This window comes from Cavia porcellus, unplaced genomic scaffold (genome assembly GCF_034190915.1).
Source record: "Cavia porcellus strain 051 isolate PalLab524CR breed Dunkin Hartley unplaced genomic scaffold, mCavPor4.1 scaffold_10, whole genome shotgun sequence".
Classification (NCBI taxonomy): Eukaryota; Metazoa; Chordata; class Mammalia; order Rodentia; family Caviidae; genus Cavia; species Cavia porcellus.
Genome location: NW_026947493.1, coordinates 87,320,144 through 87,346,032, shown reverse-complemented (window position 1 = coordinate 87,346,032; position 25,889 = coordinate 87,320,144). Strand labels below are relative to the sequence as shown.

Below are 25,889 nucleotides of genomic sequence, written 5' to 3'. Positions count from 1 at the left end.
TGCTTGGGTTTTCTGCACCCTACAGCTCTTCGAGGAATCCTCAACAGAGCTTTTCCTTCTCAGTCTTCCGCAGACTGCTGCCGGGTAGACCAGCAGGCTGCGCCCTTCCTAGCCTCTGAGGTAGCAGTGAGTTTCTCCCCTGCCTTCTTCCTTCCCGCTCTCCTCCCTTCCTAATGGTTGCTATCTGTGGGCTGCCTCTTGTCCCATAACATTTCCACAAGTCTGTTAGAGATATCAACACATGAATTACAAATATGCGTTCTGGATTATCAGTATGACTTTTGAATCTCTCCCAACAGGGAAGCTTTGTGATCTACGGATTCTCAGTGTAGGCTTTAAGCCTATACAGGTCTCCGATCTGAGTTTTGTTTTCTCTTACCCTTTCTCACCAGAAGATTCGGCAAGATCTAGTTTGTATGCATATTTTCTGAGAGGGAGGCCTGGGGGTCTTTTCAGGGGGCATCTGGGGCACTGTATTAATGCCCTCCAGCCACGGAGGGTGCAGCAGTGCCCTCTCAGCGGGGCTTTTGCATGGGAGGGTCAAGGAAGCTTGCAGTTCCAAACGGTTCCCTAAGTGACTTCCCTTTATAACAGGCTGTGATTAATGCCCTGGAGCACACTTGCTTGTTTTGCAGTCATCTCCCTCAAAAAGCTTCCCTTAATGCAGTCATTTGTGGAAGCACCCTATCTTCTGGGAGTTCTTGGTTGCTGCAAAGAGATCAAGAGCACATTTTTAAATGGCATTTTAACATCTTTACCTTAATAGAACAGTTCCTAAGAAATTAAAAGATGTGAAGTGAAATATTTCTGCCAGTCTCTCATAAGTTTAATGTCTCAGGAGTTCAGCAGTTAGGGACTCACGCTGTGTATTAAAGCACCATTGAAAAACCGTAGCTCAGTATTATTAATTTTCTTTAATAATTTCTGCAAAAAAAGATGAAATTTGTAGAACCAGAGACTCTGTCTGGTTTCAATTTTATTTCTCCTATAAAAAGTCAACACTTTCTGTGAATATTATCAGACAAAACAAACAAAGTACCAGAGACAATTATTAACTTAGAAAAGCCACAACCCAAAATTGAACATTTCTGCAAATTCTGGCACAACCAAATGAATTTTGGTCTTTATCTTGAGTGCTTTTTTTAGGGTAATGTGCTTCTTAAGCCCAATTTTAAGTCAGCATTCTTTTCAGTGCAGTTTCAGTGGTTTTATTTTTCTTTTGCTACACTATGACAGGAGAAGTAAATTTGATGGGCAGCAGATCTGAATGATGGAGCCTTTGGTGTGATTTGGTTGTTGTCAATACGCATAGCGATTTCTAGGGAAGTGCATGGCAGTGTGGAATCACTCATGGAAAGGGGGGAATTCCATCGCTCCTGCCACTGTCCACTCATCTGAGCCTTTCGCTCCAGTTCAGAGTTCTGTAAGAGCTTTTCCTGTTTTCTCTGGGTGCTGCAGGAATTTGGGGTGGGATGGAGCCCTGAGGTATGTGCCGTGTGCCGTGATGTGTGAACAGTGTCGTGAGGTATGGGTTGGCCCTCCTCATGCCCCGGATGTGTGGTGCAGCCTGGAGATGGCATTTTGTGGCTGCCCTGCTTGGATCTTTCTATGGAATCAGAGTATTCCTCCCACTCCTGCCAGGACAGTTATCCAGCCCATCCCGTTTGTGTGCAGACCGAAGTGCACACTGAAGTGTGCAGACCGCCAAGCCCAGTACTTCAGCCACACCAGTACTCAGTCCACATCCCAAAGGGGAAACTGAGGCATCTCCTCTTTAAAAGCTCTGCAGCTATTTTTGATACGTGCTCTTTGTTGAGAACTGGGAAGTGTATGACTGTAAATTTTCCTCTTACGTGGACTCTAAAACTTGTAAGATGTGGAGAGAGGAGCCAAAGAGCTGGTGAGACAGGTATTGCAGCATCAAGGGCTGGGAGCGGCCAGAGGCAGCGTGTTTGCCTAGCATCACCCCAGGCTCTCAGTGTGATCCCCAACACTGAAAAAAGAAAACAGAAGACAGTCTGCTTGTATTTTACCGTTTAGCTCCCTTTGCAATCAGCTTGGTCTATTTTTTTATTTAATAATTAACTTTTCAGATTACAGTCAACATGTTTTGCATAAACTAACCTGTCCTAGCAATACATTGGTTTCTAAAAGCCTTCAATTAGTCACTGTTAATTTTCAGCAGAGACAAAGGCCCTGAATAGTTAGTGTCCTACCTTCTGCAGCACGGATAGGTAGGTCCTCCTCCCCAGCAGCTCAGGCTGCGCTCTCTGTCCTGGCGCAGCCATGGCCCAGGCTCCTCCCCAGCACAGCCTAATGAACAGGGAGAGACTTCAGAAGCCTGCAGCCGGCGACCATGCTTTTCATTCTGACTCTAAGTGTACCAATGTCCTTTTATTCACCCGTGTTTTAGTGTACAGCCATAGCCTGTGACTCTGAGTTAACGGTCCTTCCATAAAACTTTCCGTCCCCTCGCATCCAATCTCTGCTTCCACAATGCAGAGACAGACAGCAGCCCAGAGAGGGGAAAGCAACCGCAGTGCAAACCCTGGGAAATCTCCCTTCTCCCCAGCCTCTCAGAGAGCCTGCAACACGAGACAACTTTACTGATTTGCCTTTGTGGAGAAAACCTAGGTACTTAAGTGCGGCTTTGTGGAAGACACAGAGAGTGCCCTCGCCCCACAGCACTTAGCTTGCTGTCTCCCCAGCTGCCGCTCTGTGCACCGTCCCTGGCAGGCGGAGCTGCAGCTGGGTGTGAGGCCACACTCACGCCTGCTGCCACTGTAATTCATGGGCCTGATGTGTGTGAGGTTCCGCAGGAAGCAGAGGCCTCCCGGGTGCCACCATCTAAGGACTGCTGTAAGCCTCGGGAGTGCGGTTCTCCCCAGTGTGGATGGAGCCTGGAACCCTTGTTGTAAAGGAGCCAGTGCCCAGGCTGTGCTTCTTTGTGAGCATCAGTTGACTGCTGCCTCTGCAGTGCTGCGTGTGAGGGAATGGTGGAGGCACACACGGAGCTTGTCCTCGGGTGCTCCATGCAGGTAGAGCCCGGCCTGGCGCTCTCGGCCTGACCTCCAGGGGCGAGACTCAGCAGGCCACCAGACTTGGCCGTGGTCTATAGCAAGCGGTGTGCTTTCACTGCTTCCCTGAACGCTGGTGCCGAGCGCTGTGATGCTCCGTCTCCTGCCTTCTTCCTTCTCTCCCTCTTCCTTTCGTCTCTTCTTTCCTTCTTTTTCCCTTTCCTTTCCTTTCCTTTCCTTTCCTTTCCTTTCCTTTCCTTTCCTTTTCATGCTGGGTGTGTGACAGCTCCGCATCTATGTGTGAAGTTCTGCAAGCACTGCACAGCTTAACCTCTGTGTCCAGAAGGGAAACCTGCAGCCCAAGAATGAACCTAACCCTGGAGCATAGCCAAGGATTACTTTCTGAAGCAATTGTGAATATCCAAAATGGAGAACTTGTAGAGTTCTTTATTTCCCTATCTCTGATGTTTCCAGCATTGCAATCAGGCTCAAGCTTGGGGACTGCTTTTTTCCTTTTCTCGTAGAAATTATCTTGAATGCCTAAGAACCTTGCTCTCCAGAGGGAGCAGTGAGCCCCTAGGCTGAGACAGTCGGCTTCATTCCCAGCTCTTCCAACTCAGCCTCTGCCTACAGCTAAGCCTGTGCCCCAAGCTGCGAAAGCACTTACAGTCATAGATTCACGGGTCTGGGCTTACCTACCAGAAAAGAATTGAAGATACTAAGGCCACTAAAGTCAAGGGTCTGTCAGTCCAGAAAGCTACAGGAGCACAAGTGGATTTCCAAAAAGTAACAACAACAATTTTCAGTAGCATATCTGATACCACCCTGGTAGTATTCCCTGGAAAATGTTTAAGTTAAAGCTATTAATTAATATTTAGGAAATTTTTCAGAAGCTATCTTTGATTTGAGAAGTGTTTTCTGGTTGAGCCTATCAACCTGTTTCATTTAACTCAAAAACATCTCATCCATGTGAATCTGATTTATGGAAGTTTTACCATAATCACAATTAGACATTTGGCTTGATGAAGAGAAATATAGCAGGAGAGCACGGAAGTCAGTCAGTAATTGAAAATAAAGGCTGCAAACACGCAAATGAAGGTGAGACATGCCTGTCACACGCTAAGAGACACTGACACTTGTTACTCAGGCCCAGCTCCAGATGAGCACAGCTTCCCTTCCCCGGTGACCTGTCCCCTTGTCCTCCTTGCCAGGGCTTCGGGAACCCGTCCGGAGAGTACTGGCTGGGGAACGAGTTCATCTTTGCCATCACCAGCCACAGGCAGTACACGCTGAGGATCGAGCTGCTGGACTGGGAGGGCAACCGCGCCCACTCGCAGTACGACAGGTTCCACATAGGCAGTGAAAAGCAGAACTACAGGTAGGCGTGGGCTGGGGCTGGGGCCTGGCCTGGCAGCTGGTGGCCTGCGCTTGGCCCCAGCACTGAGGAGACTGAGCCAGCAGGCTCAGACTCAGGCTGCTGAGCTGCAGGCGGGCCAGCTGCCTGGGACCAGCACTGGGGCTGTTGGAGGGGTGAGGGGAGGATCCTGAAAATCACCCTTCACCAGCAGCTGGGTTCTGGGCCTGTGACAGAGGCGTGGAGAGGTGCAGGTGTCTGCAAAGCTGTCCCGAGCAGACTCCCTGCACCTGCTCCTGCACCTGCACCTGCACTGCACCTGTAGCACCTGTGGCTGCCCTGGCCCTGCTAGAAGCACTGGGCTGCCGGGGGGCACATGGCACAAGCCATTCAGGCTCGGGCCGGAGCCTTCTCCTGAGACACTTTCTAGTTATTCATTTCACTTCCTGCTTTCTCACCTTACCCTGGAGATGACAGAGGAAAACTGTGCACCCCTGAATGTCTGAATGATGGCACAAGAGGGGAGATGAAATCTACCTGAGAGGTTTCCTCTCTGAGTAAAATAAAGACCAAAACCAAACCCAAATAATGGTATCAGTATACACAACGTGTCACTGAAACATAAAAATAAACCAACACTTAATTTTAAATGTTTGATTATTATTCTTCTAAATGAGCAGCTCGTCCACTAGAAAAAACTTTTAAGTGACTCAGGATACTCTGTGAAACTCTGATTCCACGAGTCCTCAGTGTGTGACTCTTGTGTTCCCGGAGCTTGTCTGGCCATCAGTGAGGGGGTCCAGATTACAGATCTCAGGGCGAGTGAGCTTTGCCTCCAAAGAGGCCGTGAAAGCCTGTGTGGTGTCCTCAGGAATGTGGGAGAATCGTAGCTGTGCTCATCCTCCTAGTGACCCATGCAATACTTGGCACCAGTCCATGATCGGGGTGCCTCAGAGTCATAATTAGTAAGTTGGAAACACGGTGATTAACAGCTCACAATACCCAACTACTCCTCTCCTAGAAATGTGACCACCTGGGCTGACAGACCTTCCTCAGCTGCAGTGATGAAGCCAAAGCCTGTGCCTTGCGTCAGCCGGTGTGGTTACTTCCCCATAGTTCATCTGTGTCCGTTTGTTATTTGGCTTTTTAAGATAAAACATTCTTTATTTTAAATCTGCATCCTTTTCACGGCGCAGCTCGTTCTATTTTAATAGATTCTGTAAGGACTGGATCCTTGGAGGCATTATCAATTTCTCAACAAATAGTGATGTCACCACAACAGAAGATGCAAGATAGATCTGAGGACTTGATAGTCTCGGTGGGGACAGCCGGAGTGGGCTTAATGGCAACTCTACTAACCAAAGAAGAGACATTCATAACAAGTGATGGCGTGCATGAAGATGTGTTTCCAAGGAGGTCAATATTTTGAGGGTTTTATAACAAGAAAAACCACTGTCAAACGTCAGGGGTGCTCTTATGTAATGTTTGACCTGAAACTTGAGACAACAGGAAACTTGGCTCCTGTCAGACAGCTTGACAATAGGACCAGCAAACAACTAGTGGAGTCTTTTTCTAGGCTCCTGAAGAATTTGCTTTGGTTCCTTTCCAAAATGCTCCTCAGCGTGGTGTGTGTGGCTGTATGTGTGGGCGGGTGTGTGGGTGGGTGGTTGCACACCTTTGAAAAGTGGTGGGGCAGCTTGGGAAGGCATCTGGCTTGGCTGAAGGCCTGGGGTGTGGGGCGCTCCTCATTCAGGCCTCTGTGTGAGGAGGACGCACTGGCCCTCGGGGTCCCCATGGCGCCTCTCACTCTGCCCATGTCTGTGACTCTGGTCCTCACCCACCTGCTGGGAGCTAAGATCAGCGTCTGACCTGCAATCAGAAGGTAGGTCTTCCTAGGCACAGGAGTCCTGGGGTGCTGGGGTCATTTTTCTTTCTTATGAGAGTTGTGAGCCGTGAGGTTCAGATTTGTAAAGGTAGAAGGAACTTAATAATTTCATCTCCAACCTCTGGTTTAAGGGAGAGAAACAAGAGGGCCAAAAAATATGCAGTATTTTTACCCAAGGAGGGAGAAAGCTGGTGACTCCACCTTGTGTGGCATGGTCTCTGTGCAGTGAAGTTGGGGGTTCCAGACCTGCTCCTGCGGCCACCGGCGGGGATCCCTCTACAGTAACATCGATGGGAAATGAGGCCTCCCTGAGCCACAGCACCTGCTTCAGCAGCAGGGCAGAGTGGGTGACCTAGGGACCACTGCTCCCCACTCCCCCAGAAGAAATGGAACAGGAGCCTGAAGGGGAGGTCACCCCCAGCCGCTCCCGCCTGGCTCCTCCTCCTCGCCAGGGCCTGGCCCACATGCAGCCTCTGCCTGGAGGTGTTTCCCGCGTCCTTGTCCCCTGCCTCCCAACTCAGGTGCACACACTCCGGATGCGAATAGTAAGTCCTGTACACAGGCACCCGCTCAAGGATCGAGCCACACCCCTGCAAACAGGCTGCTAAGTGAGAATTGTACACTGTGTGTACCTTGCAATATGTAGGACAAAGGGATGGTCTAAGGGAACCCCAGCTTGATGACTTCACTTGTATTTGCATAACTCTCACATGCAGTACTGTAATGTGTACTGGAACTAGACTCCGGGTACTATTCTGCATAGTACAGTCAGCAGAAATTACGACACTGTGCGTAGCAGTAGCCAGCATAAGCCTCACCGTGCACCCGTGCCTGCACTGTGGTCCGAAGCGGGTCCCAAGTCCCAGCAGTAGGGTGTGAGTTGCGCAGCATGCCTGGGTCACAGATGCAAAGGGTCATTAATCAGGAAGGTCACTAACGAGGGATATCTGTGACAGTTTATGTTTAATGAAATTATTTTACATGTTAAGCAGTTAGTACTCCCATTGTCTTTTTGTGGTAGATATTATTACACACACTTTAAAAACAGGGAACTGATACTGGGCTTTCACATTCTCAGTTCAACTAAATTCAGACTTGAATTCAATACCAAGGAATTCACACTGGATTTTTTGAGTTTTACAGGTTTACATTTTTCAGACATTTCTCTTTTGAATTAAATTCGGAAGATTTTTTAATGTTTTCTTGTTTAAAAGATTCAATCTTAGAAACTTCTGAACATTCTTCATAATATACAAACTTAATTTTAAAATGAAGAAGAGAATAATTTTTGTGCCCTAATACACTGGCTAAAAGTTAAGTGTTGTGAACAGACAGATGAAATTACCTGTACGTGTGTGTGCACGTGTTACACACATTTAACTTTTGTCCTCTAAGGTGACTTCAAATGATCTTCTCAGAGAAGAAACAAAATCCACAGAACTGGAGGGGTCTCGGTGAGAAGCAGTAAGGATGTAAAAGTGTTGTGATCAAGACATCCACCTTGTGAAATAGCAGGCAGCCAGTGTGAATTATCACACACCTCCTGGGTGTCTCACACCCCGGAGACTCTCCACGTTCTCAAGTTTTTCTGCTAAGCTACTGCCTGGGTGACTTTCCCACCAGTCCTGCTCCGGTCTCTCACCTGGACAGGGTTCAGATATCTGCAAGTCTGCATCTGGCTCCAGGACTCTTTATGCCCTGGCCACTGCCCTCCTTTCCAGCCAGCACCCACCCCAGCCCTACCCTGTTCCTGTGACTCCATCCAGTAACTGCTTGTATTTCCCCAAACCCTTCATGCCTTTCTGGGGACTATATGCATAGACTCGACTCTGTTACTTAGACGCGTCGTAAACCACAGATTCTTTCTTGTCCCAAGGTGCCCTCCCGACACCGTTGTGGGAGATGGCTGATGGGCCACCCCATGGCCCTCCTTCAGAACTCAGCTCTCCCTGCCTCTCGGGAAGTTGGTGCTGAACAGGCTGCAGCTGGGTCCCCTCTCTAGGTGTTGCTTCGTGGCTGACTGAGTGAGGTCTTCCAGCGTCACCTCCTTCCGCAGACAGGTTGCATCCAGACATTGGCCAACTCAGGAGTGTGAACATCCACTCTCCCCAAGTCAGAACAATGCCGAAAAGCTGCTGAAGGTCTCGATTTGTACTGAGAATTAGCTGAGTTCTTCCACCACTGAGGCTGCTTGTGAGCTATGGTCACCCTGTGCTCAGTCCTGTTCCTTCCTCTTGTCCCTGACCCTCCTAAGGTGCCCCAGCTCTGTCCCCAGAGAATCCTGTCACCCTCATTCTAGGCCGAGCTGGATTCTATGCTCCCACTGATCCATAATGCTGTGGACAGCCAGCCAGTCAGTCTCCACATTCCATTATGTTCTTAGCAAGCCTGCGTTAAGTAACTGTGTGCACGTTTCTAAGGTGTGAGTGTTTATCACAGTTCAAGAGACTCACTCATCATAAGCAAGAACTGATAATTAATACTGGTGAGTGCATACTGTGCACCAGATAGCTTATTTTCACATCATAAAACAGGCATAATAAATACCATGGTCAAGGGCAGAGGCCCCACTGTGACTAGGCATTACAGTCTGAGTTTTGGTCCGCTCACCACCATGTGCCTAGACATAGTCTAACGTCAATAAAAGGAAATTTATTGTTAATTTTGTAAAGTAAATGAGCTTCTAAGCAGTTATTACAATATTCAGCATATGTTTCTTCTCACCCCACTGTTCTATTAGGTAATTTTCCTATCTGTAGACAGTGCATAACTCTCTGGTTCTCAATTTTCTGTCTATGAATTAAAGTAGTTATAAAATTCCTTGCACCTCAAAATTATTTTCTAAAATTGAATTATATATATACATATATATATCTTTTCTATTTCCATGATCTTTAAATTTTTTGATCAGCAAATTTATATATCTCTAATAAATCCTTGAGAATGTCTATCAGTTTTAGAAGTAAGTGGCATTTTCATAAAAGCTTCATTGGTCCCAAAACAGAGCTGAAAAACACTAGCCCTCACCCCAACGAACAGTACTGGAAAGTAACAGGTGAACTGTGGCTCTGAAGAGATGCTGTCGTCAGCTGGCAAAAACCGGGGAGTAAGAATCAGAGTTACAGATCTGAGAAGAAATCTGGCTTTGTCCTCTATATGACAGGGGGTCCTGCTGCTCATGGTCACTCAGGAAAGTGGCCATTGTGGACCTGAGGGGGAAGGGAATGCATAAAACCCAGCACAGTGAACAAGACGGGCTCAGAGAAACCCAAGAAACAGCACATCAGCCAAAGCAGCAGGACAGGGCTCCACAGGGCGTGGTCACCACGGTGTAGGTGTAGGTGTCACCTGTGGCAGTGCCGGGCAGTGGCCCATGTCAGGAGCCCAGCTGGATGCCTCTGCCCCAAATGTCACCCTGAGATGACAGCCGCTGACCTGAGCCACTGTGTTACCGGCACCACCCAGCTCTCACTGGAGTCCCCTGTGGGCCAGCTGAAACTCAGCGCTGTCCCAGGAAGGGAACTGGGAAAAGTCCCCAAGTTAGCCAGGAGGTTAGCACCCCAGTCCAGCTGTGCCTGCAACAGTCACACCTGAATTTTATCCCCAGCTTTCCTGTCTAAGCGGGAATGCTGTCCTCTAACCAGAAAGGTATACAAGCATGCAGTGTACTTAGCAAGCTTAACTGTCCCAGAAGTGTAAGAGGTACTTAGAGGTTTTAAATTTAATGTTGGTTACACTAATGCATTTATTATTGTTAATCTATTAAAATTCTAATGCTGTGCTCTGCATTGCTAGCCTTCCTTCCTTTCCCTCAAACATCTACTTTGTGGTCTGGCTATTATTCACTTATTCACCCGGATTCAGGGTGGAAACCAAGTTCACTCTGTATTTGTGTTGGTGGCTTCTTTGTCACCTTCTACCTAGGACAGATTGCTATGCTTCCCCGATTAATCAATAACTAATATTCAACATTAATCAAATGACTACTTAATCATATTCATAAAATTGAGTATATCTGTTCTGTTTTTCCAATGGCTAGGTACTCTCTCAAAGAAAACTCTCAAAACGATCTTTATGAAACACACAAAACTGATTGATCCCGAAGAGGTTTGGGAACTGTGTGTCTTTTTCATCTTCCTCTCACTAATGTCTCAAACATTGGTAAAGCATAGTTTAAAACTACTGAATTGCATCATTATAATTTAAAAGGTAGGACTTACCAATGGAAATAAATTTAATTATGCTGCTTTCAAGAAGAAATAAGAAAGCTGCACAAAAATTCCAGTTCTGATGTAAGAAAGGGTTTTAATGAGCACATTTCACTAAAAGCTAAATTAAGGTTAGCTTTATTAGTAAATCCTGCATGACAACAATGGAATGAGTCACTTCTTTAACCACAGAGAATTTAAACTAGGTAAATCTGAATAATAACATGTAATAATTTATACTGCCTATCATAATTATATTCTGGCTATTATATTTATCATACATTTGTGGATATTCATATTTTATATTTTCATGTGATTTGTTGGAGATGAATTTGAAAGATTAAAACTGGCTAGTTGAAAGGAGGCATGGTTGTAATCCCAGAACTCAGGAGGCTGAGGCAGGAGGATTGCCATCAATTTGAGGCCTGTCTGGGCTACTAGTAAATTCAAGAACAGCCTGAAATACACAGCAAGACCCTATCTCAGAAACTGAAAATCTGAATAATTGATAGTTACCAAAAGCTTGTTTGGGGAAAAAGATTCCACAGGAGAAGCTAAATGGGGTGTTTGGGCAAAAATTGTTTTAAAAAATCTTAAAAATAATTTGGCCTTTAAGTAATGTTTTTGCACAAGATTTGCTTGGACAAAGATCCTTGTGGGAAGCAGTTTGGAGCAATGTGTAAAACCGTGTGGGGGGAATCCAGAGGCACCAGCTCTGGACTTGGATCTGGAGTTCCTTTTCTGAGTGACCTTAGACAAGCTTCCCTCCCAGCTCTCAGATCCTCGGGAGTGGAGTGCGGGGGAGAAGCTTACCATGAAAGCGCTCGTGTGCACTGTAGGTATTTTAAGGGCAAAACAAAATCGTGGGGCTTGAGGTCTCTTGAGCATCCCGTGTAAATTTGAGCTCTGCGTTTTGTAGGTATTGGAAAACCAGTTTTTCTTGGTGAAATGTTTCTCATTTCTCTCTGGGGCTCCAGAGTGCAAACTATGTTGAAATACTAAGAGGAAAGGTATTTTTACAGCAGTTTGAGGATGAACGTGGTAGAAAGACACGCGTGGGCAGTCTCCTGGTAGGCAGTTTCTGCTCCCTCAAATCTCTAGAACAGGTTTTTAAACATAAGATTTTCAGTAGTTTTATTCGAATTTATAAATAATGTATCCAGTTTGGTAGGTGTATTATTTTACCGTGTGTGTGTGTGTGTGTGTGTGTGTGTACTCCCTAAAATCTGGGCAAGATTGTTTAACACATTCCTGCCAGTGTATTTTAATTAATGTTATTAGTAAAAAGACTGATAAAAGTGCCTAGATCTGTTTGTGCCCCGGTGGCCCAAGTCACCCAGCAGGGAGACACATGAATTCACTGGGTCTTCAGAGACGCTGTGTGCCTTCTTGATGTTGGGGAAATCCTCTGACTTTAATGCAGATTAATGTCTCTCTCTGGTCTTGAGTTTTTCCAAAACAATGAACAGAAAGGTCCCAGTGATGTTGGGCTGCATGGGCAGAGTAGCAGGACTTGGAGACCTGTGTCCACAACTGAGCAGCCAGCTCCCTTCAGAAGTAGACCGCAGCCATCCTGTGAGGCCGCTGTGGTCCTCTGAGGGCTGTCCCAGGTCACCTGTCCAGGACTCACACGGTGCACACCTGTGTGACAGCATGAGGGGGGCTGGCCGGCAGCAGTGGTGCCATGAAGACAGTCCGTGGGTCACTTGGAGAGACACGAGGGGGCAGATAGGCACTGGTCAGCCGGGGAGCACTGAGGGCCTCGGAGTAGCCTGGGGTGCAGGGAGGAGCTCAGAGCTAGGAGGACAAGGGCAGAGGCTGGGAGCTCGGTAGGGGCCATGCCTGCTGGGCCAGCGCAGCGCAGGTGGCTGCAGCCACCTCTTCACCTCATGAGAGCAGGGCCCAAGGCTCAAAGCAAGGAGGCCGAGAGCCAGCCGCAGGAGGCGACTGGGACTGGTGACCAGGGACGGCCCAGGGCAGCCCTCAGAGTCAGCCTCCTCCCCTCGGCCTTTCCTCTGTGTTCCGGTGACTTTGCTCCTAATGCGTAAGCACAGCCACTCGCCAGCCCCAGGTGGGACTGCACCTGTCTCTGTACCTCCCTTAAGCCTGTGCACGGCCGCAGAGTGCGTCTGGGGCCCACAGCTGTGTCCTGTGCGAGTCCTCCAGCTCCTGTGGGCTGTGCTCACCGGTGGGAAGGCGGCAGCCCCAGGCTGGCTGGATCTGGACAAGAAGCATCATCCTTTCTTGAGGGCTGAGGATGCTGCTGCAGAGAAGCGTGTGCAGATGCTGCAGCCAGCACAGACCAGAAGTCTCAAGGGTGAGTCGATGCCAGTGAAGCAAAGAGCAGCTCAGCGTGTTTCTGTGCACGGGGCTTGTGGTATAGAGGGCCAGGCGTGGGACTGTGTCCATGTTATTTCTAGATGTTACGTCCTTTACTTCCCAAATATGTCCTTTCTTAGCACAACGGTTAGATCAACACACACAAATTGTGGTGGTCCTTCTGTGATCCAATTCTTCCAGAGAAACAAGGACACCAAGTAAGGAAGCTTGGAGGCGACAGGGATTAGGGAGTAAACATGAGAATCAGAGAGGCTGTGGGGTGACCTGCAAGGACTGTTGCCCTAACATGAAGAAGGGAAACAAAACTACCAGACATGTCTGCATTCAACCCAGAAAGCACCCTACAGTAGTGGTGGGTTCTCAAAGACTGGTGTTCTGATGTGTCTGGGTAAACAGCCACGTGAGGGGTTGGTACTCAGGCCATCCGGGGCCAAGGTGAGTGGACACTGAGCCAGGCATTCAGTCAGCAAGGCAGCTGTTTGGTCCTTGTCCTTGTCCTCTGAAATCTGCTCGCCCCACCTTTGGAACGATGTGTGCCTGTGGGTTAGAGAGACCTGGCCCCTCCCCTGCTGGGCCTCCAGCGTGGGAGCAACCTGCAGTCTTCACTAGCCGTGTGGCTGCCTCATTTCCTCGCCGCCCTCCGCACACATCTGCGCCTCGCGAGGTCACGTGTGATTGTCCTTATTTCACTTAGATGTAGCCACTCATGCAGCCCTTGTTTACCGAGCAACTTCGTGTGTTATGATTATTGCTTAAGGAAGTTGAGTTCTCTGATTCCTTTTTATTAGCATACATTTATTAGCATTTCTCTACATGCAGCAATCGTTCTAAGGACTCTGTATGGTGTCACCATTTTAATCCCCACCACAGTGTTCGAAGGACACTGCTCCAACAAGCAAAATGACAACAACAACAAAGAACAAAACAGTAATATAGGATTTCAAAACAAGATGATAGGAATTTGACCATGGTTGTGTATATTGTACTTTACTGTCTTCAAAATAGTTACTCAGGTTACCAGATATGGGCATGCAAGATTGATCAAACAATGGCATTCCCCTCGAGAAGTTCTTTCTCTTTTCCTAAATCTATTTTAACTTTGGGATCTGATTTACTCTTTCTGTTTATTACACTAATGAGACAAAATGGTGTTCACCAGTGCATGTCTGATTTTTTCGCTTATGAGTATGTTTTCTAGTTGTACCCATTAACCTAGGAAAACCTTGAGTTGATCATTCTTTATGGCTGAGTGGTGTTCTGTTGTATAAAAAATACCATGTTTTTTATCCATCCCTCAGAGGATGGGCATTTAGATTGTTTCCAAGATCTAGTTATTACAAATTGTGCAGCTGTCAACATGGGTGCCTAAATATCACTGTGGCAAGATATTTCCAATTCTGGGAAAATGCCACGAAGGGGACTAGCTAGGTCACAGGGGACCTCCAATCCCAGCTTTTTGAGGAACCTCCACACTGATTCCCACAGTGGTGGCACCAGTCTACACCCCCACTGGCAGTGGAGAAGGGCTGCTTTTCCTCAGCCTCACCAGCATTTGTTAGTGGTAAATTTCTTGGTATTAGTCACTCTTTCTGGAGTGAGATCATATCTCAGTGTTCTTTTAATTTGCATTTCTTAAATGGTCAGTGATATTGAACATTTTTTCATGTATTTATTTGCCATTTTTATTTCATCAGCTAAGAATTGTATATTCATCTCACATGCCCATTTTTGGATTGGGTCTTTAAATTTGGGGATGTCTGATTTTTCAAATCTTTATATTTCTAGATAAAAGTCCTTTGATGGACAGTTAGCAAAAATCTTTTCCCAGTTTGTGGATTTTGTTTTCACTTTGTTGGTGATTTCTTTTGATGTGCAAAAACTTTTTAATAAGATGAGATCCCAGTTGTTGATTCTTTGACATACTTCCCTTGCAGTTTGGCTTTGTTCATGAACTTTTGTCTAACCCTATCTATGTACTCGAGATTTCTATGTACTTTGTCTTCTTGTAGATTTAGTGTTTCTGTCCTAATATTTAAATCTTTGATCCATTTTGAGTTTAGTTTAGTGCATGGTAATAGCCATGAATCTAGTTTAAGTTTTCAGCATGTAGAAACCTAGTTTGTCCAGCACCATCTAGTGAAGAGACTATCTTTCTCCCAGTGAACATGTTTGGCCCCTTGTCAAAGATTCTGTTCCACTGATCCTCAGGTCTGTTTTTGTTTTTGTTTTTGGTTTTTTTTGCCAGTACCATGCTGATTTTATTATAGCAGCTTTGTAGTATAGTTTCTAGTCTGATATTGTGATGCCTCCTGATTTGCTTTGTTGCCCAGGATTATCTTTACTATTCTGAGCCGCTTCTGTTTCCAAATAAATTTTAGGAATGTTTTCTCTAGATGTGTGAGATATGCTAATGGTATTTTGATTGGGATTGCATTAAATATGTATAATAGTCTTGAGAGTACAGCCATTTACACAATATTGGTTCTCCTATCCATGAACAAGGGATGTCTTTCTGTTTTCTGAATTCCTCTTCAACTTCTTTTTTCAAAGTACTATAATTTTCAATATATAAATCTTTTCATTCCTTTGTTATTTTGATTCATAAGTATTTCTTTTTTATGTTATTGTGAAGAATGTGGTTTCTCTAGTTTCTCTCTCAATGAGTTTGTTGTTTGTGTACAGGAATGCTTTTGATTTTTATATATTGACTTTGTACCCAGCTACAGTGCTGAATGTGCTTATTACGTATATAAAAGTTTGTTAGTGGAGTTTTTGGGGGTCTTCTATGTAGAGTATCATGTCATCTGCTAATAATAATAATTTAACTTCTTCCTTTCCTATCTTTATTCCTTTTATTTCTCTGTCTTGTCTAATTGCTCTGGCTAGTGTTTCCAGAACTATATTAAACAAGAGTGGTGATGATGGAAAACCTTGTCTTGTTTCTGATTTTTAGAGTGAAAGCTTTCAGTTTTTGACCATTTAGTATGATTTTGGCTGTTGGTTTATCATAGATGGCTTTTATCAGATTGATGTAAAGACCATCTATTCTGATTTTCTGTAGGTTTTTATCATGAATGAGTGTTGGACTTTATCAATAGCTTTTTCTGCATCTGTTGAGAGGATCATGTGAGTTTTGTCTTTGGCTCTATTGATATGGTGTATTACATTTATTGATTTGTGTATGTTGAACCATCCCTGTATTCCTGGGATGAATCCCACTTGGTCATGGTGTATAATCTTCTTGATTTGTTGGATTCTATTTGCTAGTATTTATTGAGGATTTTTGCATTTGTGTTTACTAAGGAGACTGGCTTGTAAGTATCTCTTTTTTAGTTGGGTCTTTCTCTGGTTTTGATATTAGGGTAATATTTGCCTCTAAGAGTAGGTTAAGCAATATTGCTTCCCTTTCAAGTTCATTAAAGAATTGAGGAGTATTGGTGTTAAATCTTCTTTAAACTCCTTGTAGAATTCAACTGTGAATCTCTTTTCTTTGACAGCAAGTTTTTAATTACATTTTCAGTTTCATGAGCTGATATTGGGTTATTTAGGATTTTCATATCTTCTTGGTCCAGTTTTGGTAATTCATATGTTTCTAGGAATCTGTCCATTTCCTCTGTGTTTTCCATTCATGAGAATATAGATTTTTCAAAGTAAGTATTGATGATCTTCTGAATTTCTACAGGAGTTTGTGGTGATTTCAACCTTTTCTTACTTATTGCATAAATTTGAGTTTTTTCTTTCCTCTTTTTTATAAGGTTTTCTCGGGTTTAATCAATTTTATTTATTCTCCCTAAGAATCAACTCTTCAATTCATTAATTCTTTGTATTGTTTTCTAAGTCTCAATTGTGTTAATTTCTCCTCTGATCTTTATAATTTCCTCCCTTCATTGGGCTTTGGGCTTGAGTTGCTCTTCTTTTTCTAGAAGCTTCAGTTATAGCATTAGGTTGTTTATTTGTGCTCTTTCTGTTTTCCTGATGTGAGAAATTCACTGCTATACATTTCTCTCTTAAAACTACTTTCATTGCATCCTAAAGATTTCTAGAGGTTGTACTTACATTTTCAATTAATTGTAGGTATGTTTACTTTCATCTCTGTCCAATTGGTTGTACAGGAGGATGATGTTATTTAATTTTTATGTGTTTATGGAGTTTTTGCAGTTTCTATTGTCATTAGTTTCCAGTTTGATTGCACTGTGGTCAGATAATATGCATTGAATAATTTCATTTCCTTTATATTGACTTGGGCATGTTCTATGGGCTGTACAGTGTATTTTTGAAAATGTCCCATGTGCAGCTGAGAAGAATGTATGTTCTGAACTTGTTGGGAGGAACACTCAGTACATTTCTCCTGGATCCATTTGTTCACAGGTTTGTTTCAATTCTGTTATTTCTTTGCTGATCCATTGTTTTGGTCAACTATCTCTTTGTGACAATGGGGTAATAAGGTTCTCTGTTAAAACTGTATTATTATGTTTTTTCATATATATTAATATTTGCCTTATATAGTCGGATGCTTTCATATTTTGTACATATATATTTATGATTTTTATTTCTTCTTGAATTTTTCCACTAACAAGTATGTAATGATTTCTTTATCTCTTTTAATCATTTTTGGTTTCAAGCTCAGAGTGTCTACAAACAGAGTAGCTGTCCCTGATTTTTCCTGATAAATGGGAAATTGTTTTCCAACCTTTGATTTTCAGTACATGAGTTTCTTTTTGAGTTAGATGTGTTTCTTGTATACAGCATATTGTTGGATCTTGTTTCTTGATCCATTCTGCCAGTCTGTTCTTTTGATTGGTGAATTGAGGCCATTTATATTTATGGTAATCACTGATATTTATTAGTTTGCTTTTGTCACATTGTTTTCCTGCCTGTGAGTCTCTGTTTTCCCTAATTGTTCTCCCTGCCTGGTTGTTTCTTTCTATTGTTGTTCTTGGAATTCTGGTCATTTTTATCTTTTTCTAGAATGTCCTTCAGTATTCTTTGAAGGTTGGTTGTCATGAATTTATTCAGTTCTTTGTCATGGAAGTATCTGATTTCCCCACTGATTTTGAAAGAAAGTTTTGCAGGACACATCAACCTGGGCTGGAAGTTGCTTTTGTCAGAAACTGAAATATTTCATACCAGCTCTTCTTGCCTTGATGGTTTGCATTAAGAAGTCTGCCATGATTCTGTAGGCTTTCCCTTATAGATGATCTGCTTCTTTTCTCTAACAGCTTTTAATATTCTATTCTAGTCTTGTGCTGAATTTCTAGAATATTGATTACTGTATGTCTGGGTATAGATTTATTTTGAGTAACTGGGGTTTTATATGCCTCATTGACCTGCACATCAGATGCTTTTCCTATGCTTGAGAAATTTTCTGCTATGACCTCTACAAATAATTTTTATTTCATTTGTGTTGATTCCTGCTTTTTCACTGACACCCGTTATTCTTAAATTATATTGTTTTTCTTTGCATCACCTCGTAGCTGTTGAATTGGTGTTTCCTGATATTTTGTTATTTTCTAGAGATCATTCCCTTTATGGTCACTAGCCATGACCCTGTCTTCAAGGTCTGAGTCTATCTTCAGTTTCATTCAAGCAGTTTGCCAGTTTTCAATGGAAGTTTTGCTTTCCTGGATATCTTCTTGGATCTGCTTCAGACATTCTATGTTTCCTGTACTGATCATTCATGATTTCCATCTTCTTCCTGTCATTGTCCACTTTCTTATCTCTTTCTAGATGTTCTGAGCATTTCATTTATAAATGCTGACATCTCTTTTTTATCCTGAGCTATCCTGTTTCTGATCTGATTTTGTCTGTTCCCTTATAGATTTGTTTCTTCACTTCAGCTGCTATCATTTCCAAAATCTCAGGTGTGTCTCCCATTTTCTTCTATGTTGATGACTCCTGGACTTGTTCTGGGTGAGCTGGAGGTGTGAGATTGCATTTTGCTTCTTCATTTTGTCATTTATTTCTGGGTTCCCTTGCTGGCAGACAGGCAATGGGAGTGGCCACTGCCTCGGGTGCCCCGTGTGGTCAGTTACCATGCATTGGTACTTAATTGGAGCCACAGGCACCAGCTTGAGATTTATGTGTTTCGGTGTCTGTATATCTCTGTAGTATTTCTCAATTCTGAACTCATCAGACTGTACAGGATTAACCATTCTATCTGCCTGCTCATTATTTCTTCTGTTCCCAAAGTCTCTGAAATGTCTGCATCTTCTGACAGTCTCCTGTTGGTGACTGCAGGTCACTGTCACACAGCATCTGCCTAGACCCCCCTTTTCCCGAGTGCAACAAGTTCGCACAATGGATTTTCTGGTCATCCCCTCACACACATTTACAGGCTCCTGCAAATGAGTCAGTGATATGCTTTAATTGGGGCCAGTCAGTGGGAGAGAGCACATGTCCAGCCTGAGAGCAGGTGTGGAACACAGTGACCCATTGCAAACAGAACCTCTCGCGGGAGCGACAATCCCAGAGTTTCTCTAGCTCACTGAGAAGAAAACCACGTGCTCTCATCTGTTTGTTTCCTCTCCAAGAACAACATAAAACTTTTGAAGCAGATTCAAAAAATAAATATCTGGGTTCCAGAGAAAGTTATGTGGTAGAAAGGGCATTTGTACAGATGTGAGTTCCTTCATGAGACGGAATGGTTTCCTTTCTCACATGGGTGCCAGTATTTATTTTAGTGGGTCTTTTTACCACATACACACCATGGCTGGAGATGAGTAAAACTCTAATTGTAAACAATTTCAACTCTTAGTGCATAATTGACTCAATAAATGTTTATTGAATGCTTGTTATGTGTATAGTATGTGGAGTTTACGAAGATGGTTAGGGCATGAATAATTTTCGTTAGGAGTTTACAGTCTGGTGGGGCCAGCATGTAAATAGTAATACTGTGATAGGACAAGTAGTTGTACCACAGTGGAACAGCCTCCCTGTGCAATGACAGCGTGGAGGAGGACAGGGGCTCCCCGTGTAACCGCAGGTCTCACAGTGGTTGGCTTTGGTTGGTGAAGACAGAAAGGGACGTGCACCCTAAAGCACTCTGCATGGCATGTACTCGGAGTGTCCTGAGTGAAAGGATAAACTGTCACCTTTCAGATGCCATTGGGAGCAGACGGGAACTATTACCTGGCTGGGGGCTTTCCACTGTATCAGTAAGGTATAATATGGGACTCAGGTCTCTCGGGTCTCTCGCATGCGAAGGTGAGCTCATCTTCCTTTACTTCAAGGCTTGTAGTCTTAGTAACTTTCAGTGTGGTGGATTTAGTTGTTTGGACTCTAGCTGTTAAAACAGGGGTATTTTCTGAAAACAGAATTTCAGCTTCCAATGCAAATGGGAACAAATGGACAGGTACAGTCTTAGACTGCTGGTGTCTCTGAGTGAGTGCATCTTCTGCTTCTCACACGGCAGCCCCAGATATCCAGAGGACTGGGGGCCCTCGTCCTGTCCCTTTGCTCTTTCCTTTTCTTCTCAGTCTCAGTGTTAGAGAAACTCACGATTTGGTTGTGCTAGGAATGTCACAGCCTTTTATTGGCAACGTCTGTCCCATCTTGCTTCCAATCCCTGGCTGCCACAACTTCTCAAGTCCATCTCCCTGCTGAGTTTCACAAGTTGGGATCTGGTGGATCTCTGCCTTACATTTTCCCTACAACACCAGTTACTAGAAAGCCGCCTGGAGATGCCTTCATAACGCCACACGCTTGTCCTTTCCTTCTGGGCTGAAAGTGCCCACCTGCCCAGTGTGCCTGACATGCTGAATTAAGGCCTTCCTTGAAGGACACATCAGAGGACATCTCTTCATGTCCCCACACCGAGTCTCACCAAGACTTTAGTGATCTTGCGCTTCATGGTGACCAGCTAATAATGTTGAACTGTGTGTTTCAAAATAGCTTGGAGAGTAGATTCCTCGCACTCCCACTGCACAAAAGCTTGATGACTTAATGGATGTGTTGACTCTCTTGACTGAGTCTTCCTAAGATTCCACATAGATCAGAACATCACTCTGTACCTCATAAATGCAAACATTTATCAGTTTAAAAAAGAAATAGCGAAACAGCATTGAGTGGGAAACGAACTCAGCCTGAGAGGCCGTCACTGAATATAACTAACTCCTCCTCAGAATATGTCCGTAGTCTTTTCTGTGTTTCTCTCCCCCAGTATAAAACTGTTGGTTTCCGGTATATGTGCTGTCCTGGATGTGCTCTTATCTGGTATATGTGCCGTCCTGGATGTGCTCTTATCTAACCGTCAGGCTGAGCGCCAACAGGACCTGCACGCCCCTTCCCCCTCACCATGCACGAGTGCACACAAGGGCCGAGCGCACTCTGTGCTGCCTTCGCCGAGGGTTTCCTTGCACCCGCTGTTCAGTGCTCCCCACGCCGCTGCACGCCTCCCCGTCACTGGGACGCTGGGGTGCGAACGCATCACCTGAGGTCACATGCTAAGGGGCGCCCTTTGGAGTCTCTAAATAGAGCAGAGAGGTGTGGGAAGGGTTAGTGTAGAATCTGCTTCTTCCCAACTCAGCCTCTGTGGACCTCATCTACGCAGGTTCGCTGGGCTCCCCGAGTAAAAAGACATCTTTCCAGATCCATCGAGTTAAGATTCGGGGTCAGTTGTCCAGTCCTGGCAGCTCCTCTCTGGTGACCAGAGGAGCCTTCCACTGGTTTCCCCGCTGGACACTGTCTCTCTAGTGCTGCCCAGGGCTCCCTGGGCTTCCTCATGTCAGGGCTCCGCCCAGGCTGAAACCCTGCATGAGTGGAGTCCAGGCTGCACCCCATGGTTCCGCCTTCGAGGCCTGGCCCTTGCTGCCATATCCACCCTCCTGTGCCTCACCACCACACCTGGGTGGTGTGGGCTTCCTGCCCACCCAGAGCCCAGCATGGCCAGTCCTTGCTCCCGAAGGCAACACACAGTGTCACTCTCGGCATTGTTCAGTGCTGCCTCCTCTTCCAGGGCCGCATCTCGCCCTTCCCCCCGCTTCTCACGGTCATCTCTCTACGCTGTTTCTGAGACTGACTTCAGAGTCTGTGGATAAGCAAGACGGTGCCGTCTCTATGCTGGGCATCCGGTTCTGTCCATGTCATAATAGATGACAGCATTTTCTTCCTTTAAAGGCTGCATAGTCTGCCTCTGTGAACACACACATTTTCTCTGTCCGTTCAGATCTCCCGGGTACTGAGGCTGCTCCCTCCCCTTAGTGGTTGTGAATGATGCCGAGCTGAGTGTGAGAATGCGGTGTCTCTTGGCTCTGCTCCAGTGTTGCTGGGGACCTAATATGAGACTTCATCAAAAACCTGAAATGTGATGCAGCTTCCCAATTCCGTGATTTTTGCTTTTCCTATTTTTCAACTTTATACAGTTGTGCATTCTTTTTGCCTTGGTTTTACAAAGAAACCAACTACAGGGTATGAGGCTTCGACTGCAGCCTTCACACTCACTGTTAAGAACACAGGCACTGCATCCAGCTCTCCAGGAGTCACCTGAGGACCTGAGGAGTCACCTGCACAGGCTGCGGAGCCTGGAGTCCGCTCCCTTAGAGCTCAGAGCTGCAGGGCCACAGAGTCACCTCTTTCCTAGGTGGAAGAAGAGAGGCCAGTGCAGGCCCCGAGTCTCGCCAGAGGGGTCGTGGCAGGGCTCTGTGCTCCCCAGAGGGCAGCTTCCTCGGTCTGACTCGGCTGTGTGTGGAGTCTCTCCTGTGGCCAGTGAGTGGGGCCCAGCAGGCTCGCCAGCATCTACTGGGTGTGTGAGCTGTGGACCTGAGGGCCTCTGTGGAAGGGATGGATCTAAAACCCCGGGCCGGACCTAGAAGATGGTGATTTTGAAGGGGACTCTGGCTGGTGACCTGCTCCCTAACTCTTCCCCAAGGAATCCCCGCCAGTCGGACCAGGGACAGCCTCCTTGTGAACCAGTGCTGAGAGAGAGCACAGCACACGAAGAACCCTGCTCCCCTCACCACCAGTAACTGTCAGCCTGCCTCACAGAGCTGAAAGTGCGAGCTCTGCCTTAGAAGGTCAGAGTGCAGGCGTCTGTCCTTCTGCTCACTGGCAATTCAAGGAAACCAGAAAAGCCTGTTCAGGATTTAACAGTATGATTTGCTCAGGCTCCAGACCTCCTGCAGAACATTTGGCCCAGGTAGCCTGGCCACCTGAGCAGATCTGGGGCGTCCCCTGCACAGGTTCTATGTGGTGTGTGACACGCCTGCTCGGGTTGGTGCTTTAGACCAGCCCTCCACATCCAGAGCCATGTGATTTCTACCTGCAAAACCCCACAGGGGCTGAAGGGTCAGGGCCACACAGGGCCCTTCTCTGGATGGGGTCACCTTCATCCCGACACTACTCTGGCAGCAGGTACTGGTGAAGCGGCACCTGCACTGATGCTGTCAAGGTGTTTCCTTTGGAAATTAGTGCCTGTGATAATCAGGCAAAGCCGGTCTTTTTGTGAGTCCTGTGTTATCAGAGAGCTATAAGCTGTATGTACAGTGAAAGAAATGCCACCGAGTCTTACCCATTCTTAATTTGGAGTCTGTCTCTCCTGCCTGCTCCTTCCTCTTTACTTCCCTCTTTCTTCTGTATGTTTTCTCCTGGCTTTCAGTTCAGAGAGGGATTTGGTTAAAGGACCGAGTTCAAGGAGCAGAGAAAGTGATGAAACCTTTCAGACCGCCCTGCAGCCGCCCACGTTGCACGCCTGGCTGACCTCTGTTCCTGCCTGTCTCCTCGTCCACTGCAGGTTGTATCTGAAAGGCCACACAGGGACTGCGGGGAGGCAGAGCAGCCTGGTCCTGCACGGCGCTGACTTCAGCACGAAGGACGCAGACCACGACAACTGCATGTGCAAATGCGCACTCATGCTGACGGGAGGTGAGTCTTGGCACGGGTTCTCCCCTGCTGGTGGGGACGGAGGGCCAGGGCTGGATGCCTCGCGCTGCCCCGGCCCCCTGTGCTCTGTTCGAGGTGTCCCTCCCTCCGCAGGAGGAGGAGTGTGCTGAGCCCCGCTCTGATGAACCTTATGCTCCACACCCCAGTCTTTTCTCTTCCTAACTAATGTCACCACGCCCGAGTGGAAAGAGGGGAGCCCAGTGGCGAGGCACGCAGCCATCAGCTCTTACACGATCTTTGCAGTGGGCAGTGAAGGTCCCTGGTGCCGCTGGAAGGTGAACGTGAGAAGGCGATGTGGTTAGACCCAGAGTTACCCAGCTCAGATGGGGGACAGCATCTTAACCCCCTTCACCCTTCCTGCCTTCCTTCCCGCCTATATTTTTTGCAATACTAGGGATAAAACCCAAGGGCGCGGTACCGCTGAGCTGTTCCCCAGCCCTTTTATTTAATTTTAGTTGTTTATTTGGGGGCAGGGTCTCCCTAAATTGCCAGTGCGTGACTTGAAATTGCAGTCATCCTGCCTCAGCCTCCATAAACTTTGGAGGGACAGCTTTGGGGCCGGCTCCTGCCCCTGCACCTCTCTGTGACTGCCTGGCCTGGGTAGGTGTGTTTCCCACCTGAGACCAGCCCCAGAATCATGAAGCTCGGGGCTGCTGACCTTGCCACTGTCGGATTCTTCTGGCGAGCCTTGAACGTGGCATTTGCCGTCACCTCCGACCTCAGGGAACCGTTAAACCCTCCTCCAAGTGCAGTTCTGTACTCTTCCCTCCCCCACAGGCAAGCAGGGCCTCCGGTCCAGTTGCTAACAGTTTGGTCCCCACAGGTTCTTGATAGTCTTGCTTCTTTCCATTACCGCCTTGATCCCAGAAATGAAACTGGGTAGCTTCATATAAAAATGAAAAGCATGACTATTCCAGGTTCCTGCCCGTCTTGGTGACACTGAGATATGTCCTCTTTCACTCGTGTCTGGTTTTCCCTGCTTCCTCCCACCACGTGGGTGCAGCAGTGGTCAGGTCCCCAGGGCCGGCTCTCCTGGGCCTGGTGGATGCACGATGTCCCACTCCTGTGGTGGGGAGCAGGGACCCAGGCAGAGGCTGCACCCCTTGGGTGTGAAGCCAGCCTCATGCTGGGCTCGGGGGGTTATTTCAGCCTCACGTGCCTGGACTCTGTCACATTCTCATCCAGGATCACTCCCGGGCACGTTCCTTAGTCCCTGCAAACACATAGGTTAGGAAAAGAAAGCTTCACTGACTGCTTGGGCTGTGCCAGCCCAAGTTCTGTGTCTCCGTGATGAGCGCCGTGACTCTATCAGGTGTCCCTCTGAAAGAAGCCAGGTCTCCTGCAGCCGTTCACTCTGTGAAAAGCTGAGCACTGGTGAGTGTTGGTGACGTCCGGGGCCCTGGGCTGTGCCAGGGACCTGGGTCCTGCTCAGCCGCCCCAGCTTCAGGCCCTGCTGGATTCCCTCAGAATCACCACTGTCGGGCGAGTGTCCCCTTCCTCCAAACACTGAGCCTCAGGGTGTGGGGTGAAGTCCTTACCAGGGAGCCTCGTAAGCCACAGTGCTCCGTCGCCATCAGCTGAGGTCTCATTTTATCGTTTACTTCTGTGTTTCTCCCTCACTTCTTACACCAGGAACTGAGGGGAGAGTTGATTCATTCCGCAGTCCTTCTCCCAGTGCACGGAGGGCTCTGGGTGGAGGTGCAGTGTTGCTACCCTCCTCGGTAGACACTGGAGAACAGGAGATGAATGATATTACCCAATTATTAAGTCATCATAGGAAGAATCATGTGTGAACCTCTGCTAGGAGATGTAATTATGAGACGTCCTAAAACAGCAAGCAGAAGAGCCCATAGCAACCCTCCCTGCTTCAGTTTGCTCTCAGTGCAGTTTCCATGTTTAGGACAAAATACAAAAGCTCCGTAACTGTGACCCCGCCTTCCACAGAGAGAGCCTGTCTCGTGGGAACTCGTTTCTTTTCCCACACATGAACCTGTCAGCTGCCAAGGCAGGACTCTGAAGTCAGGCAGGCTGGCTGCAGCCTGAGGATGGGACCAAGCTGGCACATCGTCTGTGCCCTGGGACTGCCAGGCCGAAGCCGACGGCTGAGAGCGGCTTGCTCTGCCTGCTCCGCCCGCTCTGTGATTCTGCGAAGACAGGAAAGGAAGGCGACTGCACGCGCTTAGTTTAGAACACGGAGCTGTGGACGCACA

At 46.6% G+C, this 25,889-nt stretch overlaps 1 protein-coding gene across 3 annotated transcripts in view; it reads left to right on the top strand.

Moving 5' to 3' along the window:
- Angpt1 (angiopoietin 1) overlaps positions 1–25,889 on the top strand; it is a 174,589-nt gene that overhangs the window by 140,602 nt on the left and 8,098 nt on the right. For all 3 annotated transcript variants that reach the window (XM_005008213.4, XM_003479828.5, XM_063257776.1), the window contains exons 7-8: positions 4,229–4,395; positions 23,531–23,661. In XM_005008213.4, the coding sequence (XP_005008270.1) occupies positions 4,229–4,395; positions 23,531–23,661 (298 nt within the window). The remainder of the gene's footprint in view (positions 1–4,228; positions 4,396–23,530; positions 23,662–25,889) is intronic.